Source organism: Symphodus melops, assembly GCF_947650265.1.
Source record: "Symphodus melops genome assembly, chromosome: 10".
NCBI lineage: Eukaryota > Metazoa > Chordata > Actinopteri > Labriformes > Labridae > Symphodus > Symphodus melops.
In genome coordinates, this window is record NC_136700.1 from 4003193 (window position 1) to 4023272 (window position 20080).

The window sequence follows — 20080 nt, forward strand, 5'->3', positions numbered from 1 at the left end:
TGTAATGTTTTACTTTTGTTTCTGACAGCCCAGAATAGGTTAAACCTCTTATTAGGATGTGGATCTATTTCAAAGTAAATTTACTATATGTTTTGAGGAAATACAAATCCTGAAAAAGTCGGATATTTTCTTATATTTCTGATTTTATTAAAGTGTTTAATTTAAAAAAAAAAACGTTTAACCCTAAATCTGCTATTTGTAATTTTTTGTGTCAATTTAAACACAAAGCTAAAGTGCCTTCCATTTTTATCCAGTTATAATTTAATTGTCACATTATTTTTCATTTCAATTCCATTCCACACCAAATCTTGATTATTAATGTTGCTGTTATAAATCCATTTTCGATACTGAACATGTGCTACTGGAGATTCACACATTGACATTAATGAGTCATACTGTCCTTTTGCATTTACATCCAGAGTTCTGTATTTTTTAGATTTCGATATTATAAAGTCTAATTGAGCGTTTAAAAGAACATTATATACTTTCTGTCCCACACAGGACTGTTGCTTTCTCCCCTTGTGTTTGCTTATTTGCATATAAGCAATCAACCATTTGAATTTGAAAACATATTCCACAGAAAAAGACCAAGATAAGCCCTGCATCATAATTCAAATTAAATGCTTTACCAGAGAAGCGTTCGACCTCTTCTGACCAAAAAAAAAGCCCTTCAACAGACAGGTAAGGAGTCTGTGTTATTTTTGTGGAAATAAACAGAGAGATGAGAAACAGGAGACAAAGCACAGGGCAGCTCGACCCCCACAGATGTGGTGATTCAGCTACAATTATTCACTACTTTCCAAAGGACAGGAGAAATAAATGGTTTTCTATTGACCTGCTTTGCACAACGAAATTGGCAAGAAAAGGAGATTCATTTATTATCAGAGGACAGAGAAGGGAGACTTCACTACAATAGGCAAACTTTCACATGGCATTCAAAACAGAAGTCTAAAGATATCCATTAAGTCTGGGAATGTGGGGTTTTTCATTTTTCTTCTTAACAGATGTATGCGCCGGTTAAGGCCTCCTGACGCTTTTCTAGACGAGTAATTAACGCACATCCACTTCATTAGCTTGGACGTCACCCCACCCCGAGAGATAACAGGAATGTCTGCCTAATGGATAGAGGAAAGGCGGGAAGACGACCGTGTGACCTGTGAGGCATCAAAGAGCCACACTTTAAATGAAAGACAATGGTGCCTTTACGAGAAGTTTCCCGAGGAAACAACTATTTCATATTTAAATATTATAAAAGACACAAAACTAGGTTGCGCCTTCAGGATCTTGTTACTTTATTTTTTAAGTTTGTGAAGTTTCCCTTTGTTTGTATTGTATCTTATGTCTTTTCATCCCTGTACATGTTTAGATGCTGATCGCTACGGCTCGATGTAGAATGAACATTTCAGAACCTGTTTAATGATTAAAAGAACACAGATGAAGCTGGTTGAGCGTACTGTGTCCTCAGAGGGCTCACTGTCTCTAAAAGATGTATGCTGGATTTATTTAATGTATTCAATGGAGGCTGATTTCAGCCCAAGTTCCTGGTGAGACTGTATTACATCCACATGTATCCAGAGATGATGTAAATCAGATTTTTAAACATCATCCATGTCATAATCAATTGCCTGTCACTCCACTTGTACAGCTGTTACGAGAACTTCAATTCAAAGACTGAATATGAGTCTTGTGTTTACCGTGTCATAACCATTTCATCAGTCACTAAACTCTGTGAAAAACAAACCTCTGAGATGTTGACTACAGAAATTGTTTCTGATAATAAGACACTGGAAATGCAGAATCGTGTTCCTTGGACAACATAATGCACACTGAACACCACTTGTCAGTAATGATGCCACTCTGAAACAGAAAAGTTCCCCATCATCGGCTGGCTTATGTCCTGCAACAGTCGTCATGGAAACAATTCAGTGCACTGCAGTACACTATAGCAGCAAATCTTTATACAAAAGACTAGAGTTTATTTCACTGAATACAGATATTAGATAGTAAGTATGCCTCACTCAGGTTGAGATCAGCACATAAGCAATGTCAAATAATTTGTGGTGCCCTGAGATGTTCAAACTAATAGGAGCAAATTCAAACTCCCCAATGTGAAATTGGAAATCATGCTTTTAAAAATGTATTAATGTTGTCACAGAGCATTACACACAAACCTCAAACCCCTATAGAAGTTTTACATACACATGAAAATGTTTCAGATTCTGGCCACATTTCATTCTTTCTGGAGGAACACAGGATTCGGACTTCTTCGATGCTGTGCAGCAACAGGGAGAAAGTCTATTTCTGAAAAAGGACAGGATGAAATCCACAGTGCTAATGGTCACACCTGAGGAAAAAAAGTGATATGACATGCCCAAGACACCCGATCAACGCACTGAGGTGTGAGCCATTCGATACAGAATTAATCAAAAGCTATCCAGTGCTGGGATAAATCATTAAACCTTGCTTACTGCTACAGCCCCTATGGCTAATCAGAGGTGCAGAATTTCCAGCTGAGTAGCATTTGTCTATAAAAACACAAATAGAATTTGTCATGAAGGCAGTGAAGCTGCACTCTCTCCAGGCTCCCTGAAGCTGCATCTCTCCCTGGCCCTGCTGTTTCCTACACCATTAGAAAAGTCAGGACGGAGGAGCCATACGGGAATACTCGCTGTCTTTCCTGGGCTCATTTGAGAGGTAACAGGTACCACAAACAACACATGGTGGGTTCAGCACTCAGCTCTCCACTGGCTCTCTATGGGAATATTGGGGGGGGGGGGGGGAGACCTTCTGGAAACTTAACATAACATTCATTGCTAAGTGGAGGAGAAAAACCCTGACATTGTGTAAGATTTGAAATCTCTGAGCTTTCAAAAAAAGATTTACACGTTCTGACATTCAAGGCAAATGGAGAAAAATGTCAACATAAGCCCTAGCTAAAAAAGTATACTCCAGCACACATTTCTTAGGAACATTGTGACAATGCGTATTAGTATAGACACCAAATAAGATATTTATTTTCTAGCTGAGGAGGTTCACCACAGCTTGCAACCTAATCCATTAGGACTTGTCCCGGCATATGCTTCCCCCTGCCTTTGTGAGATCAAATGGATTTTCTGTCATTCTTTGAGCTGCCTTACTAAGAACAAGACAAGTGGTTGTGTGTGCTCTGTTCTGTATGTCACTCTGCTGCATATCCATCAAGCGGCTGAAGATTTTGTTAGAGGGCACAGATGGTCTACAATTATCATGGAATGAAAGTAATGTGTCTCAATTTATGTCAATGAAAAGAAGATATGTAGAGATGCTAAATGCATCATCCAAGACGTCTGCGTTGAGAAACAGCAGGTTGAAAGGAATTGGACATATCATCTGTTGGCTCCAGTTCATTGATAAGTCAGCCTCAACAAAAAGTGAAACTGATTCCTTTTAATGTGTCATCTCAAAAGTGTTGTCTCTGTACTGCCCTTGAGAAAAACAAGGGCATGGCATGCCAGCACCATGTGCTACTCATTAAATTATTATTTAGCCTCAGATAGTTTGGGTCTTCTTGGTGTCTGCGGATGAATTACTTTCCGGGCTGACCTCTTTTAACCACACTTCCCCCGTCCTTGCACACAGTGGGGGGATGATTAAGCGGTTCAAATGAAGACTTGTTTGAATTCACACACAATCCTGTCCCCAAGCCTTCTCGCAGGCTCAGCATTCCTGCTTGGTCAGCTGTGAGGTGGTGGTGTGCTGGCCCTTTCACCAGGGAGCCACGCCGCACCGAAGACAACACCGGCTGACCCCATGCGGTTTTGCATTAAGAGATGCTAATATGGGGAGGTTGCAGTGTCTCAGATCTTGCAGCTCAGCGTGGCAGTGGGCTCCCACTGGCAGTCTCCCCAGGAAGAAGGCCCTCAGAGAAAGCCGAGGGCCACAGTGAAACACATGCTTCACAAAAGAACTGCAGGCTTCAGCGAGCAGCCTCGTCAGCCGAACAGAAACCCTGGCGCAGTGTGCTTCCAAATGAAAACAGGACCCCCCCCTTCCAAAAAATAAACACTGCAGCCTCGGAGGCTACTAATGTGAATAACGATGTTCTGCTGAGAGCGTTTACTTGTTCAGATTCCAGCAGAACACAGCGCGTCCTGTATGTGGGCTAAAAGATGACCTTGGGCAACTGTAATCTGCAGTGATAAAAACCCACCTGTTTGCCCGTGCACCAGATTCACCGTGAGCCAATTATTTGAGGCATCCGTCGTGTTTTTGTATTTGTTCACACTGACAGCACTAAATTCCTAGAAACTCTTATCCCTCAAAGTGAATATTTCTTAAACAACTGACCTGTATGTCGAAGTGATCTGATTTGATATTCCAGTCATTTATACCCTGGTGGCTTTTAAATTACTTTTTTTTTTGCACATGTAATTCCTGCTAAAAACCTGACATGCATACTGTATTCAAGATTAAGGCATTACCAATTACTTTAGCAACATGAAGTCCTTTTGCAACCAGGTTGTTTATCTTCTACATAAAACAGAATCATGAGTAATACTTTGCTTTAAAATTTCCCAACATAATTCAGGGAAATGATTGCTTTGTCACATATGATCATAGAAGCTATGCAGCCGTGTTTCCGTCAACCTGTTCTGTATGTACAGCGCAGACTATCTTGCTCTCCCTCTCTCATTCTGTCACCTTCAGAAGATGAGGTTTATGTAGCCGAAGGGAATGGTGCTATACCACATTGAACAAGTTTTAATGAAGTCAATTCATTCCCTGAAACGGTGAAACCAGCCCGGGTTGATGGAGTTATTTAGTCACATATATGATTTCCCACAAAAGCCTTAGGTGATGGAAATATTCTACAGGTAGAGCCTTCGGATGTCTTTCCTTGATGAAAAACTGAACAGAGAATAGAGCAACGCAAGAAGAATACAAGACTAAATCTAATGTTAATCCACATTAGTAATGCAAGTGAGTCATTATTAGTAAATGAACTATATTAGAAATCATGTTGAGTTCAAGTGGCTGCTTCCAAGCACAGCAGCTGGGAGTACATTGTGTTGCTCTCTGAGGTTAAAGTTAATTAAAACCTAACGCAAAATGTAAGATCTGAAGAATCTCAACCTGCACAAAAAGTGATTAAAAAGTGTAGGGAACAAGCTCTCGTGGCTCACAAGGTGGTTTAAGTGAGCAAACAGGGAGAGGCTCTTTTCTGTTCCTTTTCAAAGTTTTTTGTCGTCAAACCAAGAAGAACATCAAACAAGAATCAAAGAAGAAGAGGAAAAGGAAAGCTTCATTTGCATAGCTCGCGGCTTTTTCATATGTAACGACTAAATGCTCTCCTGTCCTCAGAAGACAATCAGCATCACGAGGAACATGCATGGAGGTGTATGCCCACCAGATGAAGACACAGAAACATTCTGCACTGCAACTTGAAATTCGTCGACAAAAATAAAAAAAACTTGTTGAGAACTGTGGCAGCAGCAAGAGCCGCAGATATCACTCCGAAGTCCTCTCTCACCCCTCACTGGCAGCCTGAGGCCATCCTACATGTGGTACCTATGCAAATCAGTGTCATTGTTATGAGACAAATCTGCTGCAGTAAAGGCCACCCCCCCCCCATATCCCCTTCAGCACAGTCATGTGCTGAGTGACCAGAGTGTTGCTACTGTGGAAATGAGGGGGGGGGATTTGCGACAGGATTAATAACTCATTCTGCAGGCTTTCTGAGCAGGCACTGAGGCACTTTGGAGTTTGATGTAATTCCACCCTTTGGGTAGTTTACTTGGAAACTTGATCAATTATTTAGACCATTTTATTTTGTTTTGTGTTTCCTGTGCCAGTGGGATAAGAAAGGAACGGCTGTAGTTGAAAGACATCAACATTCAAACATCTGAAAGTCTCTGTTCAGCATGCAAAGTGATGACTGCTGGGAGATCTGCAGCATACATCGCCGAGTTTGAATGACAACTTTTGATATTTTCATGTCAATGGATTTTATATAAGAATATATAACCTGCCTCACTTCCAAGTGTCCTGGCCGTAATAATAAATATGCTCCCCCAAAGTTGCATGACATGCTGTGCATACCACGCGGCATGTCGTGAATATTAGCAAAGTTTTAAACAAAGTACAGTGTGTTAGTGAGAAAGTGAACTGCCTCGGGAATAAATATCACACTTGTGCTGCTACCGAGTGAATCTACAGTACATGCTTTACAGTCATTGGATTTCTGTCAACTGTCAACTCCATGTTTGCAGTTTGAGCCTAAATGTCAGTCTGTCAGTCTGAATGAGTGTTAAGTCAACAGCAGGAGACAGAGTGTGTCCTGAGGTACGAGAGGCTGACGTTTATTAATGAGAAGCAACAACAGGGATTTTCAAACCAGATCTAACTCGAGAGGAACTATTGGAGACTGAGATGTCATCAAACGCTCAAAGAATAGGATGCATGTCATGTGGCTAACACCTTTTTAATAGAACTTCAAAGCTATCAGGCCTTGAAATGAAGTGATGAGACAACAGGGAAGCTATAGCACCCCAAGTGAAAATCATTTTTTCTGGCGGATGTCCTTTCTGTCACGCACAGGATGCATGCAGTCTGTGGTATGTGAAGGTTATATGTAGGGATTGTTGTTGGTATCGCCAGCATGCGTAGGAAGTGAAAGAAACATCTGTGACAAACATTTTCCACTAACCAAAACTATCCATTGCTTTGAGAGAGGCTCTGAAGTCTTTGGACCTTGATTCAGAGCGCTCTGTACATTTCCTCAGGCTACATATCGACTCGAAGTTTTAACTCTTTCTCATGGTGCTCAGAAAAAAAGGGGACATATTCTTGCCCATAGCCATCTGCCTGACCTTTCACACAACATATCCATGAGCAGGGGAACGCTAACCTCCAGAAAGCAACAGTAGTTTGAAAACCAACTCACCATCAGCAGTTGCAGTGGCTGGAGCATACAGGTTCCCTGAGCCAGTTTTAACTAAGAATGAATTGGGGCCAAACTCATCCTCAGAGTCAGAGTCCTGGGCTGGCTGAGCCGCACAGTTACCTAGCAACCCTCCCTGGCTCTCATTGGCTGCAATGGAAGGGGGAGGGTATGGGAGCTGCTCAACAGGGGAGGAGGAGGCGGATGAACAATGCAGCGGAGGACCTGTGGACCACAAACAGAGACAACACATGGGGGGGAAATGAAACACACCCAAACACAGGCAACATCACACAGGAGAAGAAAACACCCACACACATACTAACTCACACAACACACACACACAGGCAAGACTTAACTCTGATACTTCAAAAACAAACAGGGACACATCTGCCTTTGTCTCTGCCGACTCGCCCCAGCTGGGAGGAACAATACAAACAACTGAAATGACTTTGAGATAATAGAAAAGGCAAACGCATGGCACCGGTTTAGAGAAATAAAAACAACAAAACCCCTCTCTGGGAAGTTAAATTCAAAAAAAGGAAGAAAAGGTTCAAATGTTCCCACCTTTTTCAGTGAGGAAAAAAAAAAATACAGAGCAGATCAGTTCGGGCCTTTGCATGAATCAAAGCCTCACTCTTTGTAAAAAAAAAAAAAAAAAAGTTCATTCAGGCGTATATTCTGAAATCCAAAAAAATCTACATACAATTTATTTAAACATCAGACTGTTTAATATTGGTGCACTTCTTTAAACTACATACATTAAACAAGCTCATGAATACCATATCCCTGTATATGTCCATGTATTATATCTGGAAGCACATATAATACCTGCCAGCCAAGAAATGAATCCAACCTGAACCAATCCTGCCTATTTCTCCTGCACTCTGTGTCCATCTCCGCTTTCCTACTTGTCAGTAATATAAAATACCACAGGGATGAGACTGGCCCCTCACCTTAACAGCACAGTGATTGTGCTTATTTATAGCATCTTTTATTTCCCAATATGCAAACCCTAATTCTTCCATAGGAATAACACAATTTCTTCTTTCAAGGCTTATTGGCCCTCTTCGCCTCGCTGTCATGGAAAGTTAAATCTCCACAGAGCTCCGATTAATGTGTGATTAACTTCTGATGCAGCTCCATGCACACTGAAAATGGAGTACTTAAATGGCGCGTCTGCAGCGAACGAGGCCATCAGTTTTGTCCTCGCCCCATCCTCCCATCTGTCTGTCTGTCCTGACGTTTGAGATTCCTGCTGACTACATTGTCATCCATCAGGAGAAATACATTTCCTCTCGTTCTCTAATGATCCCTGAAGAGTATTAAAATACGACTCACTGACTCGCATCTAATTAGGAAACAATTAGTGATCCTAACCATAAGCAGCAAATGTCCACTGGCCCGGAGAGTCCTAGTTTGTGCCTAATACATACTACACACCACACACTTCATTTCTTTCTAAATCCTCTAATGCCCAGGCAGGTAATGGCTGCAGAGGCGCAGTGGCCATGCCGTGGGTTAATGACTGTGACAATGTTGTGCTTGAATATAGAGCAAAGTACAAACTGTAGGGGAAGAGTTTCTGAAAAGAGCATCATTACACGCCTTTCCCAGAAGCCCTCTGATTCATCTCAGACACTACGTTTAGCTTGTGACTAAACAACAACAGTCTTCTGCTGCAGCAGCACCTCTTGAGCTCGTATCTGCCTCGAAGAAACATCAAAGAAAAGCCTGATTTCTTTTGACAGCAGAGACAAAAATGAGCTTCACCAAGTCTTGAACTAAATATTACAGCATTTCCCCCAAAGACAGAATTAATCAATGAGACAAGAAAAGATGAAAGTCCTCCAAAACTGGTCAAAGTCACAACCTAAATTATACCAGGTAGTCATGCTCAGCAGTCATTAGTCTTTCAGTGAGGCTTTGCTGTCTCACTGTATTTAATTAATGCATGCTAGTGCAATTCATGCCCATGCAGCATGCACATAAAGTCAGAGACAAGGCAAGAAGCCATAGCATGAGATGGCAAAAGAAGTTGCTGCCAGAGTTTATTCCCTTTGCCTTCACTCACTATATTTCAGCAGCAAAAGGGTACCTTTACTTAGGAGCTCCTGGACCATGCACTCCTGCCTGACAGCTTCGGAAAGTGCCAGGAACTGCCTGGCTGCAAACACAGTCAACCACCAACTGCATTAGAGCTTTTAATTAAGTCATTTGCAGACCAATTAAAAGACGGACATACAATTGGTTACTGTGATCCGTAGGTAAGAATAACTGCCAATGAGACGGTAGAGTTTAGTGCAATACCTACACCACCACAAAATGCAAAACACTTGTCCAAGAAAAAAAAAAAAAAAGAGGAGTACATCTAGTTTTCCAGTTCATAGTAATTTAACAATTTAATCTAACTGAGATAATATTTGAGTTCTGTACAGTATATACACTAATTTACTTTGTTGGATTATTTTTAAAAATCACAGTTCCACACTGTAAGCTTTAAAGCATACTGAAAGTTTTTCACACATCAAAATTGAAGACATGTAAAATCAGCATCAAGGCTCCTGTTCAAAAGATGACATTTATTTTCAAGGGAGGAATGATCGCAGTGTGTGGTGCTGGTATGAGAGACAGATCCTGACAGCAGTAGAAGCATGCCAATGTGGGCGGCGAGGCATCAGTTTTTTTTTTCCTTTCTTTCTTTCTTTACAACTTACAAGAAAAAAAGGAAGTAGGTGTTTCATGTTACAATCCAAAACTTTCAGAGAACATCAATAAATATTGTGAGTAAGCACTGTCAGAGAGAGTGCAGGAGTCTGCTGGTTCCAGGTTTTTCTCCTGCTCAGAGCCCACCAAGATACTCCAACTCGACCTCTCTACATGTGATAAACTTCAGTGCTAGGCTAGTGACGTATTTTATTTAAACTCACAAGAAGCGATGCACATGGCCATATACAAACTCTCATCTTTACCTACAGTAACTAGACGATTGTGTCTTGTGTTCATTTGTGAAAACAACATTACTTAAATTAATCCATCTGTAATATGTAACCATCCTGTATCCTGTGTTATTGGCTAAACCCGTTGGTCAGTCGCTTTATCAAAAATCCCAAAACAGCAAAAGAAATTCACAAATCCTTTCTTCTAAATCAAATATTGTCATTGTCAACTAATTGATTATTTGGTCCTGGGTATTTCACAAACCAAATTTAAATGGCTTTTCTAAATTAAAGATATTCCATTCCAAATGATCATAAATCAGATGAAAGCAGGGGATCACATTCGTTAAATCGAGATCAATCTTCAAAAATGCCAATCAATTGGTCAATTTTACAACTAACTGCTTCAGCACTGAAGCCAATAAATAATGACAAACTTTGAAGGGATCTGTGGATCCATACACCTTGTATCCTAAAGACATTGCTCAACCTCTGCCTGTTATGTTAATGTGATCAATCTTGGCTTTGTGTCTCTGGTTGGGTATTCGTGTTGACTAATGAGTGGAGGCAGGAGGAAACATCAGCACAATTGTTCAGGATGTTCACACCTACGCTAGCTGCAGTCATTTATGTGGAGTCTGTAACGCAGAGTCATGTATCATAAACTATGAGCGGCATCACAGCTATCAAGTTTGAGTTTAATCGAGGAACATGCAGAATGGGCATTACCTCTCAATGATCACTCTAGTTTAATTTATCCACATTTCACTTCTACACCTTTCTATTTTCGGATGACTTTTACATGCAGGGAAGGAAAGACCAATCAGGTAAATCCAGAATACATTTCAGTAAAGCAAATCTTTCCCCTCACTGATTTTTTTCTCTCTAAAGAAATGCACCCTCCCTTTAGGGTTATAATTAAGCTTAATAAAACAAATGTATACAGGCCCAGGTTCAATGAGAAAAAAAAATGTTCTTTGACAGCACAACACAGTAAACAAGAGCTATGACTTCCCTCGTGGAATGTGCTGCACAACCACAGATATGTGACTCCATGGTGACAGCAGGAATTATTTGTTTGCTAAATGTCTACAGCTGCAGGAGGCATCAGTACAAAAAAAAATGCAATGCATTTAGAGATGAACAGTAAAGGAAAAAATAAACATCTCAGCTCAAGTCCTGTACCATCAACTGATGCCATGAAGCATACAAAGCATTCAAGACGCAGAGGAGTGCTCAGTCTGAGAGTGCCATCATAGGACTTCTCCTAATGCAGATTGTGTTTTTTTTTTTTTTTCATTTTAAGGCTTAATTACAATCCTTATATTCTACAGCATGGCTACTGCACCATTTGTGTATTACCACATTGACTTGGACAGTTCGGAGCATCATTCGTACGAAGCTGTGTGAAAAGGTTGGCAGTGTCTTTGGCAGATCAGAAAAATGTTGCGTAATTTGCTTCTGGCAGCAATTTTGTCATCCAGTGTAGGTGGAGTGGGATTCACTTCAAAATGCGATGGCATACTTAAAGCATTTGTCATATTTTCAGCTGTTTGACTCGGTTGATTTTTGCACAGACTGCTTCTGCCACCATCAAGGGCCAGATTGTTGACATTCACTCAAATCCTTCCAGCTCTTAAAAGGGCTTTACAGTATTTGTGTGAGGAGGTCACATTATATGGATTGCTATTTCTGTGTGGGCTCATGGTACATGACATAAAGGGTACCTATTGCAGTGTTATTTTTTATTTTTATTTTTTTGCTTTGTGTTTCACAGTGCAAATTACCAACAGCATCGCTGTTGGCTGATGCTAACCCGCTTCTAATCACTGGTACTCTTGAGCACATCAGTATTTTAGAGACAACTTTATGGGACCTTTTTGCATTGCCTGGTGAAGGCAGACTGCTCGTTCTTTGTAACACCTCGTCTTAATGTCTAACCCACAGAGGTGTAATGGTGGGGTGAAGTTATTTCACTGCTGAGTGGGCATGGAGGTAGTATCAGAGGTGTAACAAGTATGACTCAGTAAAAAACTCATAACAAAGATGAGCACAGTTTTCCTACAGACTGAGAGGGCTTCTGAAATGTCCCAAAATCGGCAGTAAGAAAGACCACTCACTGTCAACCTAATCTACCTGTACAAATAAAGTTACCCCGCCTTACCTCACAAAACCAGTCTGTCATTTCTATGCTAAAGTTAGTAAACTAAAGTTTTAGATTTTAAACTTGGTCTACCTTCAGTTTGGTATCTTCCTGCAGCACTCATTAATTGGTCTTTTTATGAACTTGGTTAATATACAGAGGAGCACTTTTGCAGCTCCTTACAAAATTCGATAAACACAAAGATAATGTTTATCTTGTCTTCTTAAAATTTTTAAGAGATTCTTTCATTAGCAGACATTTAATCACATGAATAATAAAAAAAGCAACGATGGGACTGAGGCTATGAGGCCCGATGGAGATTCTTAAAACAGCATCTGTCAGCCACTATGAAGGCCTTTCCTTTCAGCTCATTAAGTATCATTGCAGCTATGGGAAGGTGTCAGGTATGTGATTATGCAAATCAGATCCTCATGTATCTTTGATTATTAGTCGTGCAGCTAGCACTGGGTTATAGCAGATTCAACACTCAAGCTTCTGCATTTTCTTGCACATTAGACTCATCAGTTACATCTCTTTATTCTTAGACATCACAGTTAATGAGACAAACATCTGCTATATGCAAGGACATTGTTATAAATATGGCTAGTGTTATTTTCAGTCCCACATACATCGTTAAACAACTGTTTGCACAAGATCTGCACAAGTCACAAGACAAGAAGCATTTGGGGGGCGATGTCCTCAACGGATATTAACATTATGAACAATAAATGAAAATATGACAACTGATCAATAAGAAATGATGTGAACAATCAACGCATTAACTGCACTCAACACTGTAAACACCAGGGTTAGAAAATAGTTTTCCAGTTACCAAGACAATACTTTTTATTTCTAGTTTTAGAACTATGCTTGTGGGCTGCGATCAATACAAACAATGAACTTCATAAAAGGGCAATGTTCACACTAACGAAATTATGAAATTCAAATGTCCCTACTTTTTTAAAGTGTATTTAATTTATTCTGTTACTCCATGTTAAGATGCTGGTACAATGAGCAAAATTCATTAAGGTACCTTCGTTGTTCTAACAGAGTCAGGGGTTCATTGATGAATGGGCTCATGTAATAATGACCTTTGTTGGACCACTTCAGGCTATACAGACCTGATTTCTTAATTCTGGTCTTTGCATTATTAAGATTCCCACCTTGGCATAATTGTTTGGTATTGCACAGCTGGAAGTCATAATGACTGTTTCATGAAATTAATGTTTGAGGTTTGATCTCCTCTCAGGAAAAACAGAGAAACCAAAAGAGACTGAGTGTCGCAGCTCATCGGCCAACTTTGACGAAAGGTGATGCTGAACATGCGTGCTGCATAGTACAGGGTGACAAGAACATCTTACTTGGAATCACACTTTGCACTCAACGCAATTCTAGACATTAAAAAGACAGTCGGACACACAGACACACTTTCAGAGGAAGTGGGAAATGAGCTTTTATGAGGCAACATTGGAAAAATGATAAAACTTTGTCTGACGCTGCCATTTACCTGCTAGCAATCAATATCCTAATAACAGAGAGTGAACATAATGTAGGATGGGGTGAAAACAAATTGTAAATACCCATAAATGCTTTTTTTTTATCACACTACCATTACTGAGAAAATGGAGATTATATTTGTGTGAAATAAAAAAACATTACCACAGAAGGCACTATTCCATTTAGGCTGACCCACAACATTTCTATCAGCACTTTAAACCCAGCATCCATTACTTACAACTACTGTATGCTCCTAAAGACATGCTGAATGCCAAATTATAAATGGATCTAAAGAGTAAATCGAGAAAAACAAGCAAAAACATGTCTGTCCTATTACAGGTAATGTAGTGCCTTCACAACTGTTTGGAGAACAAAAAAAACAGTATTTGGGTATTTACACCAAATTTGCAATTTCCAAATTTTCATAAACATTTAACAGGATATCGGTGCTCAATATATAAAAATGTACCCCTCACTTTATTGGTATATCAAATTATACAAATGAAGTGATGTGCTCACTGGTTCCTCTAAATGTAAGGCATTACCCATTTCCAGCCTGCACATGGAGGACATGCGTTTGAGCACACAGCAGAGTGCTGAGGTCAGCGGCTTTTGACGATAAAACGGAGAAGATGAAAATAAGGCCACAGAGGCTGAGACTGGAGATGTTGTCCCTTCTCTGGGTGATTATAAGACCAATTCCATCCCTGCATCATCCACCCACATCCCCTTCTGGCTTCTGTCTCTCTCATCCATCCAATCCAGTCCTCTCTCTCTCTCTCTCTCTCTCTCTCTCTCTCTCTCTCTATGAGAGACGGTATGCCCCGCAATCCAGCCGGAAGACACCATCTGTTTCAACTTCTCTTTGACAAACATAAAAATGACTCAGAGATGTGCAATCCAAGATTACGGAACAGATATTGAACATATATCTATTCTGGGAGTGTTACCCAGACGAAATGTTCTTCTGACACTTATAATGAACGGATTACAGAATGTGCAGGCAACCTGAACCATGTCAAGACCGATGCTCTATAAAAAAAAGACTGAGTGATCTCTAATTTATCCATGTTCATGACTACTTAGTCTCAAGACCCAAGCTCATCATTTTTGAATGAATGTGCGCTCTGATGAGCCCTGACATCGCCAAATCCCTCCGTGCAACTCCAAAACCGGCATCCACGGGGCTTTCTTTGTTCTAGGATGAAAAGTAAAGGTTCCAATCTCCTCACCTCTCGCTGGTAACAAACTCCTGCAGGCATGTGATAGCTGTTGTAAAGGATCTCCTGGTCAACACCACTGTTTGTACTTTCTCAAACAGCACAGAATGTGGCATAAACACAGACTCAGAAATGAATCCAAACCAAATCAGTAAGTCCTCTGCAGAGGATTCTCGACTTCAAAGACAGTAATCTGCTTTATATGGATGTTTCTGGGCCTTTATCACTGCCAAATCATCAACTGAGCCGACTTAAACCATGGCTGAAAAAACAATGCTAATAGTGGATAATTATCAGCTTTTACTCCGTCTGCACTAGCTGCTCTATTCCCTCTCCCATCGCACACAGAGCTGGTGAATAAACACAATGACATGAATAAATAATGACCCAACAATCCTCTTAAGGTCCCCGAATGGTGAGGGGGAAAAAAGACAAAAGTTTACTTTTGGTGTTTGAGAGCAAGCGGAGCCTGAAATTGTAAGCGACTCATTAGGGCTACATGTGGCTTGCCTGGGGCCTTGCTGAACAAAGATGGCACCATCCCCACCCTGTCATTCCTCAGCGCACTCTAGGCCCAGTCGAATACAATTCCAAAGCATACCCTTAAGAAACAGCTCCATTCCTGATGAAAGACAGCAAAGAGCTTAAAAACCTTACAAACCTTCACATCTTTCCAACTTGCTTCTTGAATTAAAGCATGATCACGCAGAGATGGCGTTGTCTGAGACACCTCTGCTTGATTTGTGCAGCGTTGCTTTGCTCAGAATAAACATCCGACTTATATGCTTCTATGCTAAAGGAGCACACCTTCGCTCAAAACATGTCTCTCCCTCTCATCATGCTCTCCTGTTATCTTACATAAAAGCCCACTGTTTTTCACTTCAGACACTTTGTCAGTGTTAAAGAATTGATTCGTGTGTGCCTCCCGACTCCTACGGAGTGCATGACAGTTCAAAGGGCCATCTTAAACACGTTGTGTCGAGAGGCTTGTGTTTTCCAAGTGCTTATATAATTTATACTGTGGTAAAACTACAGCCAGTGAGGGCAGAAACAGTGAAGAAAAAAGAAGGGTTTTTTTTTACAATAAAGAATAAAAGGATGGCTGCATCACATGGACAGAACAAGCATCCTGATCAGTTATCAACATTTGCAAACCGTTTATATATGCATCACATTCTGTTTCACCAGGTAAATTCCAAACATGCATCCAGCACAGTGGTAAAATGAATCAATGTATCAAAAAAAAAAAGAAGAAGAGAGAACTTAAAAAAAAACATTTTCCAGAGTCTAATTATCAAGACTTTGGTAAGAGCGAGGTAAGCCAATTTCAATTCCAAATTTCCACTGAAGCCATGAATAAAAATGAAGTCCCCTGGGGTACATGGAGATGAGAAACAACATGAAAACAGGAATTATCCTTTAAACCTCACACAAGTCTAAAATCAGAACATGCAATTTCAACATATTTTGCTGTTGCTCGACATTAAAAAAACATGTTAACAACAATAATAGGAGGGAAGAGGATTATGCTGAATGTCTTTTTTTCAAAAAACGCAAAATGTTTAAAGGCTTTTAAATTCATGTTTTAAACATTCCCCTGAGTGGAAATTGTGGTTAATTTATAATATATGTTGTTTATCTGTCTGCACATCCCGAGTCCATGTGCAGCATCAAGATTGAGGCCGATCAATCTGTAATTGATCCGTTGCAGCTGCACGCGCGTGACACATTTTTAGATCCTTTGTTTATTGTACTCCAGCTACCCTCATCTCTAATGCAATGTCAAATGATTTATATTAAAATCTCATCTATTCTTAATGCATTTTCCTTATTATCAAAAAGTGTTGCATGCTTGTTGTTAGACGCCGATTCATATTGGAGTGCTGTGGTTGGATGTGAATACTGAAAGCAAGGCAGAGGTGGAAAATATCAAGCTCATGTTTATCCTACTTGAGCCTTTCTTAGAATTCATTTTAATTACACTTTTAATGTTTTAATACCTGGTTTTCTTGTCCCTTTAGCACTCACTAACGCTACATGCAATATCTTTTCTTTATAGTGTACACAGGGAGTCAACAACTCTCACTGGGCAGCCCCGTATAGGTTGAACGAATTAATAGAAATTTCTGGCCTTGCAGCATTTTGTGACCCTTAATCAAATCACTTTTTATTGTGGTGCAGTTGTGATAAATTTAAACTGAAAATGTATCTTCACAGACTCTAAGATTGCCCTCGGCTTATAGTCCCTTCCCTTCCACTTTCTTTGATTCTGCATCTTCGCTGCCTTTTCCAGTAATATTGACTTGAAGAAGACGATGCAATCTATTACAAGGATGGCAAATGAATACAATTAAAACACCACAACAATTAAAGTCCGACCCAGGATCGAAAGCACCAAGCATCCAATTAGTGATGTACACTAACAAGCTGTACACCGGAGCTTCTTGCTCATTGAAATCTACAGATATAACTGTTTAAAACTTTCACCAAGTCAACATTTATTCAAGTCTTTGGGGGAATCAGGTTTATCAAACCTGGAAACAAAACATCCCAAATATCCCTCAAAGATACAAACAGGTTTTTTCCTCACTTCTTTGTTTTCTATTTAAGCTGTATAGAATGGGAGCGTCAGCCTTCAGTGATATTCTAGAGTGCTCCAAAACCAAGGTCTCTTTGAAATCAACTCTTTATGAAGCAGCTGACTTGACAGAAGTTATTTTATTTTCCCTCTCCCTGAATTAACTCGACATTTTAAAAACCACAGCCTCAGGTGGTCATCAATTCCTTAACTCAATATGGAAATGTTGTTGGCTGTCATTGACTTCACTTCAATCAGGCGCTTCATGAGATTCGAATATAAAAAAAAAAAAAAAAAAAAAAAAAGGTGTTACACATCCCACCTTCTGTAACCCACTGTAGTGCTCAGCTAGTCATGAGTCACTTGAAACAGCTCAAAATGTGTGTTTGCCCAGATCTGGTAATAAACAGAGTATAAGCATGGAGTGTTTTCAGTCTGACAGCACTACTTGGGAAAAAAACCTAAAGCCTTTGTCCTGAGCTGTATCCTTCAACACGCACAGGCAGGGAAATTGTATTGTCCCGAATAACCTCCCTCGGAGAACTAATCCAAAAAGGACCTAAGCTGTCCAGCTCAAAAAGCTTTTAGACTTGCAGCGTCTTTGTGTGCAGTGCACTGATGGCTTTTTATGAAGGCATGATTATCTGACTTTAAATTATGCACTTCTGACAAACCCTGAGAACAAAAAATGAGGATGATGCAAATAAACAATCATACAGTTACACTCTGATGATCGTCTGAGTTATCACGCAGCATCTTTCGTTTAAGGTGGTTCAAAGCTGCTGCCATCAAGATAAAACACAAATCAGAAGTCTGAATGTCATGAAGTTACTGTCTCTGATATCTGTCTGTCAGATGTGCCTTTTATTTGTGTTGTCTTTTCATATTCAGAGGTGCTTTGATGTTAGTCACGTTTTGGGGTCATGGATTAGGCGTGTGAATAATGTGTACACAAAAAGCCTTTATATATCTAAAGTGCATTAACAATAGATAGATAGATAGATAGATACTTTATTGATCCCGAGGGAAATTCAATGATGATTTACCACTACTTTTTTTTTGACAGATTAGCAGAATAAAGTTTGAATCTCCGACTCGAGCATGTTTTAAACTTGTGAATCACTTGTAAAATGAAGCATACCTGGATTTAGTATCAGACACTTATATATATCAGAGGTGAGCGCTAACGAGAGAAAAATCTCAGCACGGAGGTTCAATTATTTCTCTCTCAAACTATGGCAACAGCACGTAATGATCTCTGCTTTCATGGCCTCAACAACATCCACTAAATGATTTCACAAGAGATAACGGGTCGTTCGGAGCTATCTGGAATTAACGTAGGCGACAGGCATATGAGATTTGAAATCTTCAGAAATAGGTGAGGATCAGGTAATTAAGATGTGACGATGAGATCAAATAAGATAGGCGTGTACTTACCTTTGCCCTACCGTAAACGCATCCTATTGCCACCGTGTTTAGTTAGCCAACTGCTTATTATCTGTCCAGATTTCAACATTAGATCACAGACTTTTACCAACTGGACTTGCTGCAGAGTTTGGCTGCTTTTAAGTGGAGCAGGACACGACCGTCCTGCAGTGGCAGCAAGCGTGGTCGAAATGGTTTGTTCAACCTGACAGTCGAAGGTGGGACATTTTGGTTTAATTTAATCCACGTTGCTGCTGTGCATGGCTGGCAAGAACACAATTCAAATGCATTGGGAGGGGGTGCGACGAAAAATTCAAATATATATTTGCCATCTATTTACATCTGCGGACCAATCCCAGGCTTTGACCTGACAGAAGTGCTTCCTTTTCTTGAAGAAAGTACAATGGCATATTTTCATGAACAACCTATTTTTTATTACTTTGTGTGTATATGTTTTTATAATCATATTTTATTACATAGCTTTAGAAGATCTGTTAGTATAAACCTTTTTAAATATATGTGGAGAATAACTCATGTGGGCTGGTCAAATCTGGATGATGCATGAGTTATTTAACAAGCTCAGTTTTGATGCTTTGAAATCCAGACCATTACATCAGAGCTGGACTTGCTTTGGAAGAGGGGAGAGTGTTTGCTGAAACTAACACCAAGATAGCATCGACTGCATTGACTGCATGTTAAATGGGTTTTCTAAGAGAGGCACAGAAGCTGTGAGGCTGGGTACGAATGATCCTCTGCGGAGCAGGGCTCATCCGGCTCCATGTCCAGCTTCCAGCTATTGTGAGGCCCCTGAGCTTTGGTGGTAAGATGGGCCCTGATGTGCTGTTGGTTTAGAGAGTCAAAGACTCTGGCAGGGAGCGGGTATGCAAGTCCACAGATAACAGACCAAAACTGTCCACATGGGCCTCTAAAACCCAGCAAATTAGCCCGCAAATGAGCCAGAGAATATCTCTACTAATCCATGATCTGAGCACGGACTCTGCCAAAAAAAAGTAAACAAATAAATAACTTCACAAGAAATACTGGGGGTAGAAATAACCAGGGCTGTTAGCTGGGAAACCACCAGTGATTTCTTTGAAGCATCGTTTCGCCTGATATTGTGCTGCTACGACGCCTGCCACGATTTAACAACAAGCTTCCGTGTTGTGCTCAATGTGGATAAAGTGAAATTACAGATCCCAGTGTTACAGAAAGAACCGTCCACAAGCAGAAAATGAGCGCAGACTATGTCTCTATCACAGATGCCACAAGGCAATGATGCATCAAAAAAATAAATAAAAAAAACAGAAGCATCAAAATGTGTCTCGACAGGGAAACTGATGTGATTTAATGATCAAACTG

At 40.2% G+C, this 20080-nt stretch overlaps 1 protein-coding gene across 4 annotated transcripts in view; it reads right to left on the bottom strand.

The window, feature by feature from the left end:
• The window catches only part of tenm4 (teneurin transmembrane protein 4), a 133059-nt gene that overhangs the window by 77328 nt on the left and 35651 nt on the right, over positions 1–20080 (bottom strand). For 3 of the 4 annotated variants that reach the window (XM_079354479.1, XM_079354478.1, XM_079354477.1), the window contains exon 4: positions 6923–7144. The exons of the other annotated variant lie outside the window; for it this stretch is intronic. In XM_079354479.1, the coding sequence (XP_079210605.1) occupies positions 6923–7144 (222 nt within the window). The remainder of the gene's footprint in view (positions 1–6922; positions 7145–20080) is intronic. 4 annotated transcript variants of the gene reach the window in all.